This window comes from Cavia porcellus, unplaced genomic scaffold (genome assembly GCF_034190915.1).
Source record: "Cavia porcellus strain 051 isolate PalLab524CR breed Dunkin Hartley unplaced genomic scaffold, mCavPor4.1 scaffold_19, whole genome shotgun sequence".
Lineage (NCBI taxonomy): Eukaryota > Metazoa > Chordata > Mammalia > Rodentia > Caviidae > Cavia > Cavia porcellus.
This window is the reverse complement of record NW_026947502.1, coordinates 9,111,467-9,135,035: the sequence shown is the minus strand read 5'-3', so window position 1 is coordinate 9,135,035 and position 23,569 is coordinate 9,111,467. Positions and strand designations below refer to the sequence as shown.

Genomic DNA, 23,569 nt, shown 5'->3' with positions numbered 1-23,569 from the left:
TTACCTACCAGGCCCTCATCCCTATTTCCCACCCTGACCAATGGGACTCAGTTGTGGGCATACACCACAGTTTCACCCTTCTTGTTCCGCTAACTACAATGATATTGTAGCTGAATGTGTGACTTAAATCTATAACCCCCTGGTTCAGGACAAGGAACACAGTAAGCCCTCAAACAGTGTTTGTTGCTTGAGTATCACTTTTATAGAGAATTTTTTGCATCTCCAATTAGATCAGGGTCCTCTGATCTAGATCCTCATAGAACACTTTCTTTAGCGTATACCTTTAGCGTATTTTTAACTGTATACCCTTATTACAATTTAGATATGGGGTGTCCCCCAGAAGCTTCATGTGTTCAGAGGCTGGACCCTGCAAGACAATTGGATAACTGGGGACACCATACTTATCAACAGATTGGTCCACTGCTGAGTTCATTGCTGACTTGCTGTTCAGGGCTGGGGACTGATTAAAAACTGGTCCCTAGGAATGTGATCGAGAAAGGGTGTATCTGCCTCCTGGGCTCTTCCCTTTTTTTGTTTCCTGGTCACCATGAGGTGAGTAGATTTTCATCAGCCATGCCCATCTGTCATGCTGTTCCTGCTTTGGAGTCAGCTGACTGTGGAATAAAAACTAAATCAAAATAAACTTCTAAGTTGCAGGTGTCAGGTATTTTGTCCCAGTGACAAGGAAAGTGACTACGACAATCTTGATGACTGTATGAATTGGATCTGTCTTTGTGAGTAACCAAACAGCAGAGATTATCTCTGGTTTTACATATGGCAGTGTGCCTAGATTGTGTACATTTTTGAAACTGACTCAGGAATAGAAATGGCCTGCAGTGGTGGCAACCTATGGCACGTATGCAGTGTGTGCTGTTCGTTATCACTGAGAGCTCTAACAGGTAGCCATCACTGACCATCACTGGCCTAAGGTATTCAGATCAAGGGGGCTGTGGGTAGAGTGGCTTTAGGGATGGTGTCTGCAGGTTTTCAAAAAACAATGAAATTCACATAATAAAATTAGGCCAGAGAGGGAGTTCCTCCAGAGACAATTCCTATCTGCTTAGGACCAAACTGCTCAGGGTGGCTCTTGGAGCTAGAGGGCCCCTGGAGGGCTGATTAGTCATCATTCAGGACACCTGAGTCCTCCCTTATGCACAGTTTTCCCAACTATCAGGAAGAATAAGCATGATGACAGCAACCACATATCCTCAAGGCAGATGGAGTGACATATGCATATTTACACAGATATATATTTCCTATCAAATAAGTTTCAGGAAAAACATGAAAACTTGAGATGACTGGGATTTAAGAAGCTCTGAAGGTGTTAAATTGCTTAAAGAAAATTAGTGCAACTGTTTTTTTTTAGCAGCAGATGACTTCAGAAAATAACACTAAGAATACCATTGGATGGTCAAAATTTCCCCTTTAACTATGTTAATCTCCATTTCCAAATTATGTGCATTCAGCTTCTAAGAAATGCGCTTCCACGATCAGCCCCAAACAGCTGCCCATCTGGCCCTTGTGTAATCTGTCTCCCTCCACACAGGCCAACCTTGCCACTGCTTGTCCTTTTGCCCAAGTGCACCTCCTCGTACTCCTTTGTCATCTGGGTCTCAGCGCAATGCCCTTGGGTGAGGCTTTTCTGCCTCCATTGGGGTCAGAAGTGGCTGGATCTAGAGTATGTGATAGATTCATGGTGCAATGCTGGGGCTGAGTGTGTGATGACTAAATCTGTCCATATTTGTTTGGCACCATTCTAATCCCGGTAGCCTAGATGGAGTATAAAAGGGGCAGAAAGATGCTGCTAGGAGTCCTTGTTGCTTCTGCTATCTTGAGGGTGCCATGCATTGTTTTCTGTGATGGCTCTCTGCCAAGCCACCCTGCAAGGTGCCAGTCAATCAAGGACTGAAATGTGTACAAACTGAACTAAATAAACCTATCCACCTTTAACTCTGGGTGTCAGGTATTTCATCTCACCAATCAGAAAAGTAACAGACATTGGGTAAGCCATTGTGATGATTCTGTGACATACAAAGCAATGCATGTGTAGGACTTCTCAGTTAACTACAAATGTAACCAATCATCAGTTGGACACATGGTTGCTAATATAGCTGACACTCTGGCTGCAGTACAAGCCCCTACACTGCATGGCATGATACAGCCAACAGTGTTTTCTTACATGCCTAATGTGGACTCTATGAAGTAGGTTTTATCAACTTCATTTTCTAGAAGCCTGGAGGGGCTGAGTTACAGATCCATGATTACAAGGCTAGTAGTGGAATCAGGACTCTTTGTGTTTAACAATATTTTGCCACTGAAAGACAGGGGCTGGGTTTTCGTTCGAAGGACCCTATGATGTTTCTCTTGTCACACCTTCCACCTGGTCCCTTTGTCTTTCTCCCAAGACCCTATGCTTTTTTATGCTAACTTCCAGCCACCACTTTCCATGCCTACGAGCTGCACACTCCAAGTGCTTCTACCACATTTCCCTTGCCCAGCCGCCAACGACCATACACTTTATACACTAGTTACATGCTCTCCCAAACATGTACCGAATCCTCTTATCTCTAGGCCTTTGCTGAAGCGCTGGTCTTTGCCAGGAATGCTTTACTCCAGAAGTGGGAAGTTGAACTTTGGGCCAAGGAGCATAGTCTGTCTGTGCAGGTTTGTTGTAGGCAGGATAATCACCTCAGTATGGCTCAGAGCAGCAAAAACATACAAGCACTTAGTAAATAAATATGTATAACACTGAAGTAGATAGCATGGTAGAAGTGCAAGTTGAATTCAAATTTATTCCTATTTAAAAATCATTTAACATCCAACCCTATCACACACAAAAATGAAATAAACCCTGTAAAATATTTCAGGCATCAAATGAAATATACTCCATTGAACCTTTAACAATTTACATTCAAGTATGACATTTTCCTAAAAAAAAGGGACACAAGTCCAATGTTTATTAAAGTGCTGATCATCTACACATCATGTGAACCACATCAAATAGTACTCAACATACTTTTCTGAAATATGTTAATGAGAATCTAGAAGTCTCTGTATAAAGGTGAGCATTTTTAACATTCTGGCTTAGATGAGAAAAGATTGCATTCTTCCTGGTGATTTGGGAGACGCAACACACTTGATTACAGTCGCTGGTGTGAGGAGCCAAGACTAGCACCTATGACTAGCTGGGCTTGACAGACACATGCAGCACTCCTGGCCCCCCTGGGATCCACCCAAGTTTAATAGAGAGTTGAAGCTACATGCAGGGTGTAAGGGGACTGGAACAAGTGGTTCAGTGTGGCTGGGGAAGCAAAGAGAAAGCAGCATGCAGACAGTGCTCAAAACAAATGCTAAGCAAAGCAAAGCAGCAGCCAAGAGCCTTCTCACAAGCATTCTGGGTCAGCTACTCTGAAGATACCTGCATCCTGGTAGGGGGTCGGAAGCACAAATGCTCCCCGAGCCTGACTCACAAATCCAGCCATCACAACAGACGCAGCTCTGAGGACAGGTGATCATCGAATCACCTATAGACACAGGTGGGGTATCCACTCAGCGGACACCTGTCCATCTGGATGCAGCAGATAAGGAATCTATAAAGATGTTTGTCACTTTTTGGAAATTTATTTTACTACATTTCATAAGGACAATAAGGTTCATTAAATGACAGTACAAAATTTACAAATGAGATGACAAAAGGATGATAAGTACATTTGGTTAGGTGAAGGCTTTTTTCTTTTTTTAAAGAACTAGAATTTAGTGAGACAAAAAAGATAATTATACCACAGTAACTGTCAGGACTTTTAGACAGTAGTTGAAGTTTTAAAGGTTAAGGAATTTACAAAAAAGATAAGACTGTTAATTATAGATAGTGTATTTTATTAGATACAAAAAATACCAATGTGTGGTTTTATTTCTCTTGAAAACTAGCTTTGCAAAGTAGTGCCAGCTCCTACAGGGTCACAGTCACTAGGTGGCCCAGGCTGGCCTTGAACTCTCAATGTTCTTGCCTCAGCCTCCCACATACTGGGATTATACGAGTGCTTGTAGGCGTGGCTCACCTCACCCGTAACCCCTATTATATTTTTCCCTACTTCAAGGTACCATAACCAGCAAGATTCAAATTAAACCAGCTACTCTGGCTACCAGTTAGGCTACCATTATGTTTCTGAAATAATTTACCTAGGATACACTAAGGTAGCCAGCCTATACTTTACTATATCATATTGTAGAAGCTTATAAAATGTTTTCTCAGTACTTCCTGTGCTTTTCTAAAGTTCTGTTTCTCAGGACTTTGATCTTTAAATGTGCCTACCTAATACCCTTCTGAGAACACATGGTGCAAAACCACTATCTTTAACATAACAGGCTACATTCCAAGAAATGATTCTAAACCTGCTATATTAGGACAGGACTGGTGTACTATCTGAGGATCTAGGGGATATTCTGGAGAATGATCCCATATAAGGGATTTGAAATTTTTTAATTTTGTAAGAGAAACACCACGGGAAGAGAAAAAATATTCTATAACCTACGATATGTTCAAGAGCCCTTGCTCTTATAGCCAAATATATGAAAACAATTTTCCTTGAAAAAATACATGTCTTAAGCCAAGGCAAGCTTTGGCTAAATGATTGCTAGCTTTTGTTTTGCCCTGGAGGTTTCTATGGAAACAGCCGGAGAGACAGAAAAGGCAGCATTATCATCTCTATCCGTAAAGCCATCTGAGAAAGCCGCATATTGATTCCTTCATACTGTCTAGAACAGATGTATTACTTCTGATAAGCCTGAACAAAAGAAGGCATGAGTTCCACTAGTCATTTTGAATTTCCAGTCTTCTTCTGTTTGAAACCTTAAATTAAAATCCTGATAAACCTCCTCTGAACATTTCCCTCAGGATCCGCTAGTTCAAGTAATGCTTCAATAACCAGAAACCAAACGAAGAAATGTGAAGCATCAAATGGAGTTCCACTGCCAAGTTCTTAAAATTATATGGCACCAAGCTTCCTGTAGCTGAAGAAATTATTCTGAAGCATATTTACAATTCCATTATATCAGGTCTCAGCCGGGCAAGAAATGCCATCTAAGTGTTTATTATACGCAGTCAAACCAGGTGGAATCATCCATCATTTTCCTCCTGTTTTATATCTGGATTATCTGTGTGAGTGTATTTTAATGTAGAAACGCACCAAACACAATCATCAAGCCTTATTTCAGGTAATTATTTGTCAGGACACAAAAGCAGGCCTAGCTCAAAACTATACATCTGAAGTACTCAAAACTAAAAACATAAAAAATAAAATGTTGACAGAACAAGTGAGATAAGGAGACATGCAACCTTTAGCACCATATTTAAGATCATAGAGGGAAAGGATATTAACCGAGGTCTAAAGAGGAATGTGCAGTTCTCGGTTTTATCAGAGAATGAGCTCTCAGACACAGAACCCACTTGTAGAGTCTAGTACTTTAAAAAGGTAGAGCCTGAGAAATTCTTCACAGAAATATCAGCATCCATAATCTACCAGAGACAGACAATTTGACACTGTTCTTATTCTAGAAGCCTTGAAGATACTATTCTTCAGGAACAGACTGCTTACTTTTGGAGGTCAGTTGGGAAATGACTGCCTGCTCCAGTGAACTAAATGACGTGGCCCAAGAAAGACCCATTCACTCATGGAGAGCAGATTACTAGTGAGCAGTCAGCTCCCTAACATCTATGTAACAACGCAGTCCTGTGCTCCACTGAAAGATTCAATCTAGCACATGTAATTGTACATTCCACATGGAAGGACATCTATACTCCTGTGTGCTACGGCACTGGTGTAGGAATCCAGACCACAGAATGAAGCCTCAGGTGGTCTTTTCCAAAAAGAAGAGACTAAATGTTTATGGCAAGGTTTAGCTAGAGATGGGCTACAGATTTTCATCTGTAAAGGTAACAGAATTTCATCAAATGCAAATCTCTTTATCTTACTGATGGGAAAAATAAGGCTTCAAAATAAGCATCACATCTGATCAATGGAAGAACTGTGACCAGAAGAGAAGCCACAGAACTCTTAGTTCAATATTTGCCCCATCATGTTTATCTCTGAGGCTCCTTTATATCTTAACATGCATCATTTAAGCAATTTTAAGGAAAAGGGCTGACAACTAATGGGGAAACTGCTGTGTTTTCACAAAGAATTTGGCAACTTATGTTCTGATGTGTTAACATCAAAGAGAAATCTCATCATCTTTTGGTAAAAATGGTATCTCCTCCATGAAACACGTCCCTTTCCTGAGAGCTGTTTTTGCAGGGGCTGGGATAGCTCAGAGCTGGAAGTTTTCACCTGCTCCATCTTTGTAGTTAGAGCTGGATTTCACAGATCCTGTATCATCAGGTGGACTGAAATGACTGCTGTCTTGAGAATCTGTATCAATACTTTTGGTTTCTGACTGAAGGTGGACGGAAACCTGAACTGCTATCTCTTGGCCTTGTTCATTCAGAGAACCATCATCTGAGTCTCCTCCTGGTGAATTACTCCGCCCCATCTCTGGGTTGATGACATAGATGCCACCTCGAGCATCCAAGGCTGGTCTTTCTTTAATTCTTTCCCCCATGTCATCAGGGTCATTCACTCGCACAGCCTCAAACATCTCCTCAACGAAGGCCCGACAGTTTAGAATAAGAGGTGGAAGAGGGACGCTTCTTGCCAGTTCTTCAATGTAACGAGCAAACTCCATGGTCTTAAACTGAGTGACTTTAGCCAGCTCCAGAGTCTTGGCTGAGGTGATGATGGGGATGCGTTTTGCAATCTCAAAGGCCTTCTGGAGTTTCTCAGCTCCTTCAGTTCTGAAGAATTCATTGATAGCCTTCTCTGTCTTCCGAAGATGGCTGCTCATCATGCACAGCCGGGTGACATTCAAGATGAGAGTGATTGTAAAGGCAATCAGGCAAACAATCATATAGTAGACACTCATGTCTCCTGAGGTGAAAATAACACGTAGGGTGACAGAGTACGAGGCATTAACCGGAGACATGACAAAACATGTATAGAGCCCACGGTCATCAAAGGCTACGTTGGTGATATTCAGGAAGTTATCAGAAACCAACCATTTTCCACCTGATAATCCAACAGACATGAAAAGAATTATAGCATAAGGAATATTATTACTAAATATGCCAACCACCTTATCCATATTCTACCTCTTCACGAAAGCATTTTTAACTCACTAGTTAGATTCTACTGTTTGTTTTGAATTATGTGAAAAATAGCACACTGTTCTGTCCATAGTCTGAATATAATTAGCTTAGAACTTAAAAAAAGAAATCAGGATCTTCTTTTGACACTAATAACTGCCATCAGTTTCTTCATACTGCTAGAAATAAAAATGTCTTTTGGGGAGACAGGAGTATGTCTAAAAGATATCAAGTGACTAATTAAGTAAATGTTTATATTACTGGTATGCTCAAAAATATGGTGAATGTTTAAATTAAATAAGTTTATTACAATAAAAGTCACATGGCCATCAATTCCCTTTGAACTTCTTTCAGCTTATACCATCATTCTTAGCACTTTCTGGAGCAGTACACAGTTTATACTTATGGCAATTTCTGTCAAATAAAAGCATTACGGTGTATCCTCACCCACCTTCTCATCAGATCTGGTACCAGGAGACTCTGGCTCTTGCTAAAAGTCAAAATGACCATGAAAAGTAAAAGTTATGAACCAATTCAGGACACCAAGGGTGTCATGGAAGCACAATTAAAGATACTCAGCAAAAAAGGACTTCAAGAACTGCTTCAGAAAGTGGCAGGAATAATGGGACAGGTGTGTTTGAAGTGAGGGGACTACTTTGCTGGGGATTAATAGCAATGTCTTTTAGCGCAATAAATTTTAAAACAATCACTATAATTTTTCATCAAACAATGTGCACTGACATTGTAATTGCTGCCTATGTTTCTCACACACTAGAAGGATATGCCTCAGAAATGTAAGAATTATTTCGTGGCTTGTGGGTAACAAATATTTTCTTTTTAACTGTGTTCGCTCATTTTCCATAATGAATGTATATGATAAGGCACAAAAGTTATTTTTTTAAAAAAAATCTAGCAACTTGATGCATTTGTTCCGTTATTAATGAGCTAATCTGGCACGCTTTGCATAAATTTGTTAGGAAAGGTACTGATGATATCTTGATTTTCTGCCAACGTATGTGTCTCATAAGAAAGGGTACATAGCCAAGAGAATCAAATTACTATAAAATGCCTACTCCTCTATTTTAAACATTAAACATTCTGCCTATCCTCCACACATGAAACTACCTTTATTCAGGGACCAAACGACTATGAGAAAGCAATGCATACTGAATACCCACGTTGCTTCAACATGCTTCAGTAACATGGCTCCGCTGTGTATTTCTTACCTTCATGGGAAATTTCCAGAATATTCTGTGCATTAATTATGAATGCCGCTCAAGAATGGAATGGATGGGCTACCTTGGGTTGTGGCTATGTGTCTCAGTGATAAGAAGTGGTGTCCCAGAGGAGGCTGTGTGAATACTTGTTAGGTATCACCTGAGAGCCTAGTCTTTCAATACTCTTCATCCCAAGATTCCACGGTTCTGGATTCTTTTGGTGTCATACAAACTGGTAAGCATGCTGCCTATTTTTATCATCATGCAAACTGATCTAAATTCTCCAGCTGTATTTTTAGGAGTCATCACTTCTCCAAGGTGAAGAAGGAAGAAACTATGTAGCTAGGAACACAGCCATCATTCCCTAGGTTTCTGTTCTATGAACTTGAAGCTATGCAAGGGATGTCCTTTGAGTCCAAGGCATGACGAACTGCATGGACTCCATTAATCAACTGCTGTACTACGACCACAGTCTAAACTCTGGGGCTCACTTGCTGGTAATAGCTCAAGATTTATGGACCTTACACTAGACTGACATACTCTTTAAACTCCTCTCACTTGAGATTCATAAAATTTAATACAATTTTCCAGAGGTGCTGCTGAAAGCATCAATGATAGATGTTAGTGGTTTCCAAAGTAAAGGGAAAATGGGAAAATGAAACTGCCATTCCCCTTGGCTGGTTCTGTCCTAACCTAAGGCTTTGTTTATGCAGTCAGTCTACAAAAATCACACTGAATAATTCAAGTCTCAGATGTGTTTGTTTACTATCTCCTACAGCCTCGAGGAGACTGAAGTCTAGTTCAGTGGGTCCAAATACAGAACTCTAAATCATGTTCAAAATACATTCTCAGCACTGCTCTAAATATCATGATTTATCAGATCTGTATTTTTAATAAACATTTAAAATACTGCTTTTCTAACCATCTGTTTAAGTGCCTAAACAGTTATTTAGTCTGTAGAAGGTTAAACTATTTAGTGTATTTACAAACTTTCTTATTTGTTTACAGTCCTGGAACTTGAATCTAAGGCCTCACGCACATTAAAAAACTGATTCACCACTGAGCTTCAGAAGAAGCCTGTACTGTATACACACATTTCTGCAAGAAATACTACCTACCTTCATTCTATTTTCCACCTTAATACGATAACCAATATCCTCTGATTTCAGGTTAGACTATCTTTAGGAAAAAAGGACAAGGTGTCCTTTTCTCAAAGTTTAGTTTGTGGGGATCTCAGAATTTAATTGCCTGGCTTTTCATGGTGATTTGTTTTTAAAAATCCTTGCTAACTGAAAAAAAAATCCTTCTAATGGAATACTGGCTTAAGGAGTTAGTAGTCTGGATTAAGATGTGTGTTAACAGGCCAATTGATAGCAAAACTATGTAAAAACTTGTCAAAAAGGAGTCTTCGATTACATTATCATTATGTTTACATGATTCTTTGTAAAGACTGAGAAACAAAAAGTACAAGAGAATCTTCCCTGCTTTCAAGTAAATTAAGGTACAGAATAGAAAAAGAAAGAGCTGCTCAAAAGACTTGAGTTTTATACAAATTTATATAACAGGCCTTTGGTATCCCAGGATTCTACATCCTCTGATTCAACGAGCTTCAAAATGAAAATATTTGGGGAAAATATTTGTATCTTTACTGAATGTGTACACTTTCCCCCTGGTCATTTACAGTAAACAACTATTTACATACACTCTCAGGTATGCTCCTAAACTAGAGTCGACTGACTGTAATATACGGGAGGCTATCAGTCAGTTCGATGCAGATGTTTTACCATTTTATTTAAGAGACTATCGACTATTTGTAGACAGTCCTAGAACAAATCCCCCTGGATACCAAAGGACCACCTGACTCATTTTAAAACACATTCTGGACTTCCTCTATCATTCACACAAATTCATTTAAAAGCAAAAATTTTTTTGTTCTCTTCAGTCCAGCCAAAACTTCTAGGCCCTTTTACAGGGCCACTGCACTGTAGGTTCCTTGGAATTGTACAGTGCACTGTCTGCACAGCTGTATCTGGCCTGTTATGCTCAGTGAGGAAACCAACTCATCAACAGGATGCTCGCCATCACCATGAAAACACTTACTAAATTTATATTTTTTGGTTTTTCTTCTGGTTATATAATTATAATTACTTTGTTCTTTTTGATAAGAATAAAACACTCCAAGCCTTTCCAAAGTTTTAAGACATGTAAATCTGGGCGATTTTGTGTTAAATAGGAAACCAAAAAGAAAGAATAGGAAATGAGTAGTCTTGAGTAATTTTACCCTGACGCAATTACCTTTGCCATCCAGGTACTGTCCCTTGGAGTTGTTCCAATGGACATCTTCATAGTGAGCAACTGTGAGAAGACATTCGAGTGAAACGCTAGCCCCTTCCTTGGCTATGACGACATCACTGCCTGAGTGGGAGCCTGCGAACGGCCTGGAAGAACCCTGATCCGCCCCCGGTGGGGGAACCTGTGTGAAGTCCGCATCTTCCAAAACAAAAGCAGCCGGCACAGTAACAATCACCACCACAGTGAAGAGGCAACAATATGGCTTCATGGGATAATGAGGAGAAAATCTTGTTTAGCCTTGGAAAACTGCAAAGCCACGTTGCTATGACAAGAGCACAGCGGGGGATTTACTGCCTGGTGAAGTTTTCTAAAAGAGTGGTAGGCAGATCCAAGTGTATTCTGAAGTCTTCACGATTAAAAAGATGAGTGGAGACCAACCTAAAAGAAAGCCAAATATAACACTTAATCAGCTGAGACCCACAGAGGGGTGAAATTCAGTATGTATAAGAAATGAGAAGATGAGAAATTGATTAAAATAGCTGGTGCTGACATCAGGGAGTGATGAGAGACACCGCTTAAAAATCTCCCACAGAGATGGTAGAAAAAGCACAGAACTAGGGAAGAGCAGACCTAGATTCTGGTCCTAACTTGCTGCTAACTAGCTGTACGGCCTTGGCAGGCAGCACTCTCTCTAGGCTTCTGCTTCCTCACCTGCCAAATGAGGAACTCGATGAGAAAATCTCTAAGGACTGTTCTAGTTCTGAAATACTATCATCTTATTTCACTCTGACAAACTCTGTGCTTCGGGGAGCCAATGAAGGCTAAAATATTTAGCTTAATGATCTTTTATTTCAACCTGCAACATTACCATCTGTTGTTCTATCAAAAATGTAAATCAACTGATGGATCATAATCATAATTATGGAACTCAAAATTTCTATAATTCAAGTGTATACATATGTTAAATATAAATAATGCAAGGATATTTAACATAGTGATTTTAGTCTTAATATCAGAAAGAAAATTGCTTTAAAAGAATATATGCAAGTAGGGATACTGGCTTCTGGAGCTGTAGAGCCTTCTTTTCGGAAAAAAGTGTTAAAATTTCCTATAATGGTTTCTTCAACATTAAGAGCCAAAATACAATACATAACAGTTTTTGTAAGAGTATCAAATATCTAGCTCCAAGTCTAGTAAAACTACCTAAGAGAAAAGCTGACATCTTAAGTGTACATTTGGTAGAAATGCAAAAATAAAAGGAAAGATTAGACAATCTTAAAAGAGCAAAGTATCATAAAAAGGCAAAATAAAAGTCCAGTGTAAAGAGCTTAAGAGTTTATGATTATCTTCTTGTTTATTTCGTTCCCCTTTTAAATCACTGACTCTCAAAAAAAAAATTCAGTTTATATTTCTATAGAATAGGGGTTGAAATTCCTAGGTTTATGTCATGCAAAGGCCCAAGATAATTAGTTTTGGAAATGACATTTACTGTTTTATACTCATATGAAGGCTGTTTGATCACAGAACATAAAAAGCAATGGATCATTGTATTTTGCCATTAAATGCCTCAAAGCCTGAATTACAAGAAGTTGCAAATGTCATTTAATTTTCATTAGCGTTTGAAAGGATGGTTGAATAATGACAACAAGTAGTCTTCTAAATCTTTAAAGTTTAAGAATAGACTACAGCAAAACAAAAAATTTTAGACTTTGGCTTTACATGACAGATGGGACACATGTTTATTTCCATTTTGCTTTAAAATTTGACTAAAATGATACTGAAGGAAACAAAAACTTGGACATTAGAAAACAGTAAATGATTTACTCTGATCTATAAACTTCACCTCGACTTCCTCTTTAAGATCATGCTAAAGTTAATTGGGAAATCCACATTAGAATCTGATTTCTCTTGTAGGAAGTGGTAATAGCAAAAACGTAAGAAATAACATTTATTGACTGAAAGTCAAACACCAGTCTCTCTGCTAGGGGTGCAACACAAAAGGTTCCAAATTCTGTTTCACTATAAGACTACACTTAATTTTGTTCTTTATTCTTGATCATTGTTTCTCAGGATTAGCGGGTTACGCCAGTGTGCAGGAAAAGTACCCCAGGCTTCCCCAGCACTTCAACAAGGACTTTCTATGGCTTCAATCATATAGTAGTTTCCAAATTTCACTCATGTTGCTGTCATGTATTTCTTTTTCTACTATAGCTGGGACACACTATTACCATTATGCTTTTCCTTTAAATCAACTCATTATTTTATTCTCATCTATTTAAAGAGAAACAAAACTCTGCATCACGTTGTGGATAAAAATAACAGTAAACGTAAGTACAATGGGAGCAAAACAGAGCTATTAACTCCCAGGTAACTTGTTCAGGGCTCTGGGATGGAGGCCTGCTCTCTTCGAGGTAAAATGCCAAAAACAAACAAACATAAAACTCTCCACCATTGTGGTTTATTCTAATACACTTCACTCCTACGCTGCCATCCCCCACCTCCCTGCCTCTTCCCACCACTGAACTTTAGACTAGATGTACTAGATCTCCTCAGCAGTACCTACTAGGTGCCAACCCACTGTTCCCCTGACATCAACCGTCTTCACAGGGCTCAGTCCGGTCAGGGACTCAGAAACTAACATAAAATACGCACAGAGCTGCCAAGGGAAAACACAGGATGCTACAGATCAATGAGGCATGGACTGAACCTTATTCCAGAAAGGGTCCCTGGGAAAGCTGTGCAGCAGGACCTGAAGGATACACAGGAATCATGTACACATGCTCCAGAGAGAGAGAGAGAGAGAGCCAGGGCACAGGGCAAACGCAGGGCTCACAAGTCGGGGGGCATTCAAGCAAAGACATACAAGTTGAAGCAGTGACAAGTGGGTCTCATTAACTGCTCTTAGGTGGCCCTCTAGAGCATGCTGGATTTGATGCCTGATTCTGAAGGGGAACAGGTTAGGCTAAGGGCAAAATCAGAGATGGAATGTGAAAACTGTAGTGAGTAAGGAAGACGCCTGTTTAGAAGAAAAAGCTGAAGAACTGAATGGCCCTGAAGAGCAGTGGCCCATGGTGGGCATAGCCATGACGCTCAGGATCAAGTCAGCTAGTAGAAGGTGCTGGAAGGAGAAGAAACAGGCTCATCCTCCTTGTTCTGGGACTGGGGAGCACTGAGGAGCCAACGGCCCCCAGGAGAGGGGTCCCGGGCAAGCACGTCCTCCCAGAGAGGACTGGCAGGGACTGCGCCTGGACTCTCCTCTCAAGGTACTTCCTGAGCCTCCTTTCAAAGCCTACCTTTCTCCACACACCGGGGTACAGAAAGCTTCTCCCTGACCCCTGGGCACTCACCCTGTGCATTATTCAGTGGCTGAAGCACGTGCTGCTCTGCGGTGCTCAGCAGGCCACCCCTTTGACCCAGGAGTCCTTTCACCAGAGACTATGTTTTGACTGCTACATGTCATAAATAGTACACACTAGATAGTTTACATTTGATTACCCTGTATTAGCTCAACAGCCATGAAATATCACTAATATTTAAAATGATCTATGTTTACTAGTACTTATTTTATTTTCTAAGACAAAAACAATGCTAATGATCTCCAAAGACCTTACAGGTACCTACAGAAAGACATTCTTCAAACTGTCAACCCCTAAAGTCTTCATTTATCATCTTGTCCTGGAAGATAATATTGGGAATAAAAGTTCACCAAGTCTGAGTTTCCAAACCAGGTTGAAAATCATGATTATCTGGAGAACTCATTAAAAACATGGATTCTTGGGTCCTACCCAAGGCCTACTGAGAACTTCTTGGCCTGGTCTTTAGAATTTAGAGCTTTTAATTAGGTCTCCAGGTAATTGTGGGCAGTGGGTCCATGTCCTGTCATCCAGGGGCTGCCAATGCAGATCCTGGTTTCCTCTACAATGGTCTTGGCCATTGGTGTTCCAGACTGTACACTTGCAGAAAGAAAAAACTCATCAATCACAGTCCATTTTGCATTCAGATTACCCTGTTAAAGTCTAACCAAGTTTCTGAGAAAGGTCCAGGGGCACTTAGGTTTAGAGCACAGGCTCTGAAGACAGAATTCTTGGATTTGAATTCTGGGACTCTGATTCTTAACTGGCTCTATAACTTTTATAATCACTTTGTAATTTACTGTGCCTCAGTCTCCTTATCTTTACAGGGGGAAAATTATAGTACTTGTTCATGTAAGACATTGTAAAATCTTATGAGATAGTACATGGAAAACATGAAGTTTAGCAACAGTAGTCACTGAATATTGTTACTGTTGGTAGTTCTCTCATAGTGTTAAAATATATTCATTATACCATTACATAGCACTTTTACTCGGCATACCATGTAAACACCTAAAAACCTTGTGTTTCAGGGTACCATTTAAATATTTCAATTTCTAAAACTTCAACTTTTTCCTTTTTCACTACAAATATTTTGCAACGTATGCATCAGACAGCCAGTGCAAACTGAGTTGAGTCCTAACCATGATATTATTGTTGTTATGTATCCTGAGTTCTAGACAGAGAACGTTCTTTGTGATCTGCACAATTTAAGGCTCTGTTTTGATTCTTACCTCTATCTACTTGGGCCCCGGAGGAAGCCAATCCATTAGCTAACCAAGTTCATCAGAATCTGTGTTTCTGGCATTTAGAATTGAGACATACGTGTTTGGGGTCATTTGAGGAACAGGAGACACTCACAGGCATAGGGGAGTCAGGTCTGGGACGCGTGCAAGGAGAAGTTTAGAGAAAAGGTAACAGACGCAGACAGGGAAGAGGGTGGTAAAAGGGAAGGAATGAGGGGGACAAAGAGCACAAAAGACAGACGGACACACGTTGCTCTGCAGTCTGACATAATTCAGTTCTTTCGCTCCAATGATTCATCTTTCTTTTCCCGAAGAAGTAAACATCCTTAATTTTATTCGAAGTTAAAACAAAAATGAATACTGAATATGCAAACAAGGAAGCAAATGGGGGAACTAAGGCTAAGGAGAAAAAAGATGAAGCTCAGCTCAGCTCAGCAAAAGTAATGAACTGTGGCGGAAGCAATCCTTGGTTTCTGTCTCCAGCGCTTCTTCTTTCACACTGGGGGTGGCAAGCAAACTTGTGGCTGGATTTGCTGTTCCTGTTTTAAACACAGACTCAGCCATTCGCCTCTACAGAAGAAGTTCACAGAGCCTACAAGATGGTCTAGAAAAACACTGTGACCACCCTGAGCTGCTCCTTAGCCTAAGGTGGCAGAAGTAGCTCTGTATACTGATTTTATTCCAGGAGAGAAACAAATCCTTGTGCAGGCACCCTACATGTTTACCGGGGCAGCTTACACACACAGCATCTAATGGCAGTGACTCAGTGGCACAAGCTGGAGAGAACACACCAAAAAAAGGCGTATATCCAAAGAGACAGAAGCAACAGGAGACCATGGAAGAAAATCATCCTACGATTGGGGTACCCTTGATTTACTGCCTTGTATTAAATCTTTAAGTTAGCTTGAACCAATATCTGCCACTTGCCACAAAACCTGTATTGACTAGGATAATTCCTTTTCCTTCTCCTCTCAGCAGCACTGACAGACTGAACAACTATTAACATGGTGCTCCCTCTATCCCGACCTGAAAACATCAGTGAAACCAGGGATGCGTCTTGTGCAGGATGAGGTCTTACCTGCTGCAAGGGATGCTCAAGTAAGATGCTGCCCTAGTCACTCAGGAGTTTACCAGCTAGTTTAGAAGGCGGTGGCAACAACAGCTAACTATATACAAGACTATATACAAGTGCTGAAGAGAAGTGTAAGGCAATGCAAAGGACAAGAAGGGACTTATGAATTCTAGGCATGCAATCTTCTTTTAAGTTTGGGATTTTCTATAACATCAGGCCTGCTCTATGCAATGTAGCAACTGACATTTGAAGCTGGAGAAGACAGAGCTCAAAAGAGAAAATCAAGTACCACCTTTCTGTAAAAAAAAGGGCTATCTTTTGCTTGTAGATGAAGTTACCTGGTAGAATTTTATATTGCTTTTCTTCAGCATTAGTTAAGAGTGTAACGGGTAGATGTCACACTCAAGTTCAGTGTGAGTAATTTTTACCATTTTGGTATGTAGAATGAAAGCTTTACAGGATCATGAATAATCAGACATGTAGATGCTTTTACTCTTGGAAACAACTCTGAACATTGACTGTATTTTTCAAAAGGGAGAGAAAGCTAAGAGCCTGTAGCTGTCATCCCTAACAGATTGCCTTGCTGCTGTTCCTGCCAACTTCTGAGAGAAGAAATATTTCCACTCGGTTCCAATTCTCAACATAAGTAAATAAAGGAGTAGTGTGGCTGATTTCCGTTCTGGTGGCTCAATATTAAGTTGGCTGAGAAAAATGCTGTTTGCTGTAAGAGTTCTCAGATATCTCAGAGGGGAAAACACTGATGCCCAGATGGTCGTGTGTTTTGCTCCAGTTATACTGGGATATTAATGCTTCGCTCCCCATAATGAAATATGTTCCCGGCTGTATTTGCCACTCACCCACCCTTCTCTGCCGGCACGGTTACACTTGGAACGGAGCAGAGTTCCTACGAACCGGCACGCCAATTGACAAAGTGGCATTCTGACTTGGCACGGAGAAGAGCAAGAAAGGAAGCACAGACTGTTACCATGATTCCATGTTCTGCAAAGAACAGAGTTGTTCTGCTTATTGCAAAGCAGTGTTATAGGGGTCTGTAACACAAAAAAGCCATTTTCAAAGAGAAAGTATTATTCTGAGAGGCTTTTACATACAGGTTTTTGGAGACAGGGTCTCACTATGTAATCCTAGCCAGACTTAAAATTCACTGTGAGGTCAGGAGCTGCCTTGGACTCGATTCTCTTGTCTGAGCTCCCAGAGTGTTGGGATCACAGGTGTGGGCCACCGTACCAATGCCACATACAAGTTTATCATCTGTATTTATCTTTATTTGAACTTTGCTCTAAATCCAAGATTATTTTCATTGTACAGCACCTGTAGCTTTTGTGCTTTTTTTGCGACAAACATTTGCTGAGTAAGCTATTAGAGGAAAAAGATACAAATACTCACAAAACAGGCTTAAACTTACAACCTCTCTACCCCTAACTTTTGCTCTATAGTCTGAAACATACCCTAATATCTAACGCTTAAAAATCTAAAATGGAATAACTCACTCTTGTCCTTAGATCTTCTTGTCTAGCATATGCATAGGTTGGACAGTAGCCCAAAATTATTCTGCCTTTGAAATACCAAAATTAGAGGATGTGGCTAAGGACAATGGGCACTAGAGTCATCCACCTGATCCCTGGATAAAGCTGTAGACTCCAGAAGTCAGAGCTTTCACATCTGTAGCCTAAAGTTAGTAATACAGTAGTAGCCACTTCACAGGGTAGTTTTGAGGGTAAGATGAATGGATGTTGTTAAATTATAAACATAAGCCATTGCTATTACGTGGCTTTCTTCATAGCTTTTAGTTCTTACTGTCCCTGACCTACTGTCACTGTCCTTTCATCCTTTCTTAGCACAACATTCTTTTCAGTTACAAAACAGGACTCTCAAATTTCAGTCTTACCCCTTAGATGCATCTAAACACTGCTCCTCTCAGGACTGGCTTGAAATACAAATCCAAGTCAATTTAAAAATCTGCTGATTTTTCACTGTCCTTGACATGGGCTAAAAATTCGAGTCTAGTGCCATAATTCTCAAAAATAGATCCAGCTGGCACAAAAGAAATTATGAGAAAACCAAGTGTGTATGTGCAATAATTGCTTGCTGAATAAATAAATGGATTCAGAAGTTCAGTATGGTCTTTGGTCACAAAGCCCTGATGTTCTCTAGTTGTCTTAATTTCCTTATCTGGAGGTGGATTATCATTATTTTGTTTTTTGATTAAATCCTACAAACTTCCTACAACTTATTTGCAGAATCAAAAGTGATAATCAAGGATTTCTTATCCTGGCACAAAGCCTTGATTATCACTTTTGATTCTGCAAATAACTTTTCACCTTAGAGTTCTTGTTTCTTTTGTACCTCCTTACTGATACGCTCCTGTGGCAATTTTACTCTCTCTATAGCATCACAGTAATTTCACTCTATTCAGGAAGCCCTCTTAGCTAAATTCCCCATCCTCTTTATTTGGTAGAGACATAGAGGTTGATTAAGCAGAATTTAAAATACACAAAGAACATGCAGGGCGGGCCCTCAAGGGAAAGGGGCTTTTCAGCACCACTGCCTTCTTTAGATGAGCTTCTTTTGCTTTGTCAGTTCTTTTTCACTATTGCTGAGAATGTAAATTGGTAAATTGCTATGAAAATCAGTATGGGGATTCCTCAAAAACACTGAAAATACTCTAAGACTTAAAGCAGTGTCCCTCTTTTACCAGTTTATCTGATCAGAGATGACAAGCTTATGAATGGCAGCCTATAAACATTTTCAGTCCTTGGCAAAGGGCCACTCCTGTAACAGGTGATCAACACTGTGTTCAGATACCCACCAACTTGGTAGTCAGAAAGGTGTCTGGTACAAACCTCTTACTAACTTTCCACAGCCTCAGTCCCTAAAAACTGTTAATGAAGAGATTCAAAAGACAGGAACCAGTTTTAAGAGCAGAATACTCTCAAGAATTTCATTTTTGTTTTTCTCAGACTGCAACTTTCAGAGTGCTTCCTTCTGCAGTACCTGCCAGAGGTGCAGGTTTCTGGGGCCTACGCAGATTTACTGACTGGGTAACTCTAGAGGGGAGGGTCTAGGAATGTGCATTTTAAATGCACTTGTAGTTTTACTGATTTACAAATCAAGTCCATACTTCTTTTGATGGTTATATAACCATATAATAATTCAACAATTCTCAAAGTGTGGTACAGGGATTTTTGGGTGTCTCTGAGTTTTTCAAAACTATTTTAATAATACTAAGACATTTAGCTGGGTGTGGTGGCACATGCCCCTAATGCCAGCATCCAGGAGGCTGAGGCAGGATGACTGTTCTTTCAGGCCAGCCTGGGCTACACAGTGAGTTCAAAGCCATCCTAAATCATGTGGCAAGTCCCTGCCTCAAGAAACAAAACAAAACAAAAACCCGTCAAAAAAAAAAAAAAAATACACACACACACACACACACACACACCCCACCCCAAAACCAAAACCCAAACCCCCACCATCCCCACGAGGCCATTTGCCCTTTTCACTTTCAATCTTCTACAACATGGTACAATTTTTCAAAAGCGATGTAATCAGTGCTACTCTAAAAGAATGCAGAAGAAAGAAAAACTCAGTTCTTTTCTCCTAAGTCAGAAATTAAACAGATTTGCAAAAAATGTAAAACCGCCATTCTCAGCATTTTTGTTTTGGAAAATATTTTTTAAAGAAATGCTGGTACAGAAGGCATGACTATCATCAGGAAATCAGATAACGACAAACGCTGCTGAGGCTGTGGGGGAAAAGAATCCTTTTTCACTGTTGCTGAGAATGTAAATTGGTAAACTGCTATGAAAATCAGTATGGAGATTCTGCAAAAACCTAAAAACAGAAATTCCACTGGATCCAGCTATTCCTCTTCTAGGAATCTTCCCCAAAGAGTTAGACACGCATATTACGGTGATTCATGAACACCCATGTTTATAGCAGCACGATATAAAATAGTTAAATCTTGGAAGAGGCCACTTTGTACATGAATAGATGAATGGATAAAGAAAATGAGGTATTTATGTAAAATAGAGTCCTACTCAGCCATAAAGGATAAACTGGAGTCATTTATAGGAAAATGGATGCATCTTGAGACCATAATGTTAAGTGGAATCAATGATACTCAAGCTTAAATATTGCAAGGTTTCTCTTATATGAGCAATCCAAAATATACATAAACAGGTAAATAAAAGATGGATGATAGGGGAAAAGAGGGAAGGAGAATGGGAAGAATGCAGGGAAAAAATGAGCTGGGAGGGAAGGGTGGCAGAGGGCATGTAAAAAGAATTAACACGTGTTTTGTACATATATCAACTCCTCAGGATGAATGTAACCATGGACTACAAATATGTACTAATAAAAACTTAAAAGAAGGAAAAATGCTGAGCCTTGTATTAGTTCTACTATTAGAGATGGCAGCTAAGTTAGGTTGAAACATCATAGTCAGACAGGGCTAGGTCCCTTAGGGAGTCAGTGCAGAGCAAAACACAGTACAACTCTGGCGGGATTGTGTGAAAGGCCAGGCCTCAAGACGAACATGGAATGATCAGGGCTACATGCTTCCCTGGAGTGTAAGGTTTTTTTTTTTGAGACAGAGAGTCTTACTATGCAGTTCAGGCTGGCCTCGAACTCAGGGCAATCTTCCTGCTTTAGCCTCCCAAGTGCTGGGATAACAGGGGTGTGTCATCACACCCTATAATAAGCGATAACTTAAGAAGATTATACTCTAACTGGTATCACTTGGTCCTTAAAGCCTAGACAGACATTAGTCATTGAGGTGGATAAACAGTACCTCCTGACCCATCCTTCCTAAAAATGTCTTTGTGCTTCCCACATATACTTCCTAGATGACCTGCTTCGCTAGTGCCTCAATATTACCTAAGCAGCTATATTTGAAATCTTACAGGTTGATCATAGTTTTGACCCATAATGTACCTACCTCTTGATTTGCTCTATAAAACTTACTAAGAGAGGTGGGATCTCTGGCAACCAACTTTCAGGACTCCTTCTGCCTCTCTAAATGCTTCCTATTCTTAACCTCCACTGTTCTAAGGAGAGTTGTTTGATTTCAAGGAACATGAACTTGTTGTATCTGACATTTACAGGTTGGGAGTTAACAATTGTGCCTATGTTAAAAAAAATCAAAGAAGTAATTTTATGTGTTTTGCAGTAACACTTCACCCGTATATAATGTCAACAGTTTTGAACACTGTATAATCTGCACTGACTGTTAAATATCTGAGTACATCTTTTCAAGTACATGTCAATATTAACATTCCTTATGTTATTAACATATAATAATAAAAATTTATGGGGGACCATGTAATAATTCAATATATTTAAACAATGTGTAATGATCAAATGAGAAAAAAATGCTAGTATGTTATCATGTAATGAGTCTACTATTTTACAATGAACTTTCTGAAAGTTCTGGTGTTGAATATGACAAATTCTGTTAGCTATAGCCGACCTAAACAAAAATTCTTTGAAGTTCTCAGTAAGTTTCCTTTTTTGTCTTTTTGTCTCTACCTATGTAATTCAGGCTGGCCCTGAACTTACTTTGTAGTCCAGGCTGGTCTTGCACTCCCAACAATCCTCCTGCCTCAGCCTCCTGATTGCTGGGATTACAGGTATGCGCCACTACGCCTCCCGTAAATTTTCATAATGTAAAAATTCTACGACCCAAAACCTTGAGAACAGCAACATTTTAAAGATTAAGAGAACTGTTAAGTAGTTTACCAGGATAACATACTTAAATCTCAATCCTATCTATTTTCTATTGCAACAGCGAAAGTATTCACTTTATACTTATACGTTTCTTTCTCTTTTGGAGTAGGCATTTATAGCAAGCTCCCATGTATACTAAACCTAAATTTAAGAGAAAGCAAATAAAAATACCTAAAAGGTTTTAGAAAGGGTAGATTCTATGTCGATGTTAAAGGGTTATTTCTGAAGGGATTAAAAGGAGATGGCAAATTTAGATTCGTAGAAGCCGAGCGTCTTACCCCTCGGATTTAATTATCCACGTCTTTACTTGAATGCTTTTCTGAGAGTCTGGGTTTCTTGCATTCCCCTGCCCAAGGGCAAATGAGTTGCATCCTTCCGCTGAGCGAAGGATAATGAAAGTCAGAAAAAGCGGTTGCCATTTTTCTGCTCTGAGTTCCAAATAAAAGTCAAACTCCTCACGCAGGCTCCGAGGCCCGCAAGCCTTGGCGCTGAAGTCCTGGCCTCATCTCCCTTCCCATCCTGCCCTTTCTGCACCAGGTGCGGCAGCAGCAGTGGCCCTTTCCTCCTTCTCCTTGGCTTCGCTAAGTCTGTCCCGCTGTGGCCTTTTCTTCTGCTTAGCATGCACAACTCCAGATTTGCATAGGACTTATTACTCCCTCACTTCGTTCTACTCCATTATCCTGCCCAAATTTCTTTAAAGCACTTAATTACCACCTTTTGGTTGACTTGTGGCCTGCTTTGCACACCAAAACGTCAGTGACAGGAAAGCGGAGTTTCCGCTCAGTCTTGGCTTGATGGGCAACCCCGACACCGACCCATCAGCTAAGTCCCCCGCCTGTGCGCCCCCAGTCCCTCCCGCGAGGCTACCGGGTGCAAGCCTTCACTCACCGATCCGTAGCAAAACTCCTTCCGCCGAGTCGCTGCCTGACCCGGAAGTGCTCTTGGGCAGGCGCGCCCCGCCTCCGAGCGAAAGGAGTACTTCCGGGATCGGACGCGCGGCGAGTCGGCGGCGCTGGGTGCGGTGAGGGAGGAGGTGGCCTCCGAGCGGGATTTCCTGGGCGGTGCGAGTTCTCGGGACCCTGCAGCAGCTGAGGTCGCTGGGGCTGGGGAGGCCTGAGGGTGGGCGTCGGTCTCCTCACGGTGGGGCGCGGGGTTGTGAGAGCCTTCTCTTGCCGAGGCGCTGCGGTCCTTGCCTGTCGCTGTGGGCATCGCGGAGCTCAGGCGCGGGCGTTTGCCCTGCAACTCCGTAATGGGACCTGCTCTTGGGAGCGGGGGACGCGAGAAAGCGTGTTTGGGCGCCTGGCGGCGGCCGTCCTAGTGACCGGAGTGAGGAGACAGCAGCTGTTAACCTGCCAGCGGGTTCGTGGCTGTCAGTGGCCCGGGGCTCCCTTGGGAATCGACTCAGCGCCCCGCCTGACGGGAAGCCGAGGTGCAGATCAGTGACCTGGCTTGGCCACAATCTGTCCAGTCTG

The 23,569-nt window shown here is 40.8% G+C and overlaps 2 protein-coding genes across 6 annotated transcripts in view; one reads left to right on the top strand and one right to left on the bottom strand.

The window, feature by feature from the left end:
• Positions 1 to 2,772: 2,772 nt before the first annotated feature.
• Positions 2,773 to 23,083, bottom strand: Mfap3 (microfibril associated protein 3). 3 transcript variants are annotated; one of them, XM_023566431.2, is made up of 4 exons: positions 22,986 to 23,006; positions 22,376 to 22,475; positions 10,690 to 11,124; positions 2,773 to 7,100 (listed from the first exon to the last, which is right to left on the bottom strand). In XM_023566431.2, exons 3-4 carry the CDS (start codon positions 10,952 to 10,954, stop codon positions 6,307 to 6,309), a joined length of 1,059 nt encoding a protein of 352 aa, XP_023422199.2. In that variant the 5' UTR covers positions 10,955 to 11,124; positions 22,376 to 22,475; positions 22,986 to 23,006; the 3' UTR covers positions 2,773 to 6,306. The 3 variants fall into 3 exon arrangements, with proteins under 3 accessions (XP_023422199.2, XP_063086756.1, XP_063086757.1); XM_063230686.1 differs by lacking the exon at positions 22,376 to 22,475 and having other exon boundaries at positions 22,986 to 23,083; XM_063230687.1 differs by lacking the exon at positions 22,986 to 23,006 and having other exon boundaries at positions 22,376 to 22,945.
• Fam114a2 (family with sequence similarity 114 member A2) overlaps positions 23,053 to 23,569 on the top strand; it is a 37,159-nt gene continuing 36,642 nt past the window's right edge. For 2 of the 3 annotated variants that reach the window (XM_013156164.3, XM_003473302.5), the window contains exon 1: positions 23,053 to 23,190. The gene's annotated coding sequence lies outside the window, so the exon portion shown is untranslated. Of the gene's footprint in view, positions 23,191 to 23,238; positions 23,527 to 23,569 lie in introns of those variants that run through there. The other variant, XM_013156163.3, reaches the window with a different exon arrangement.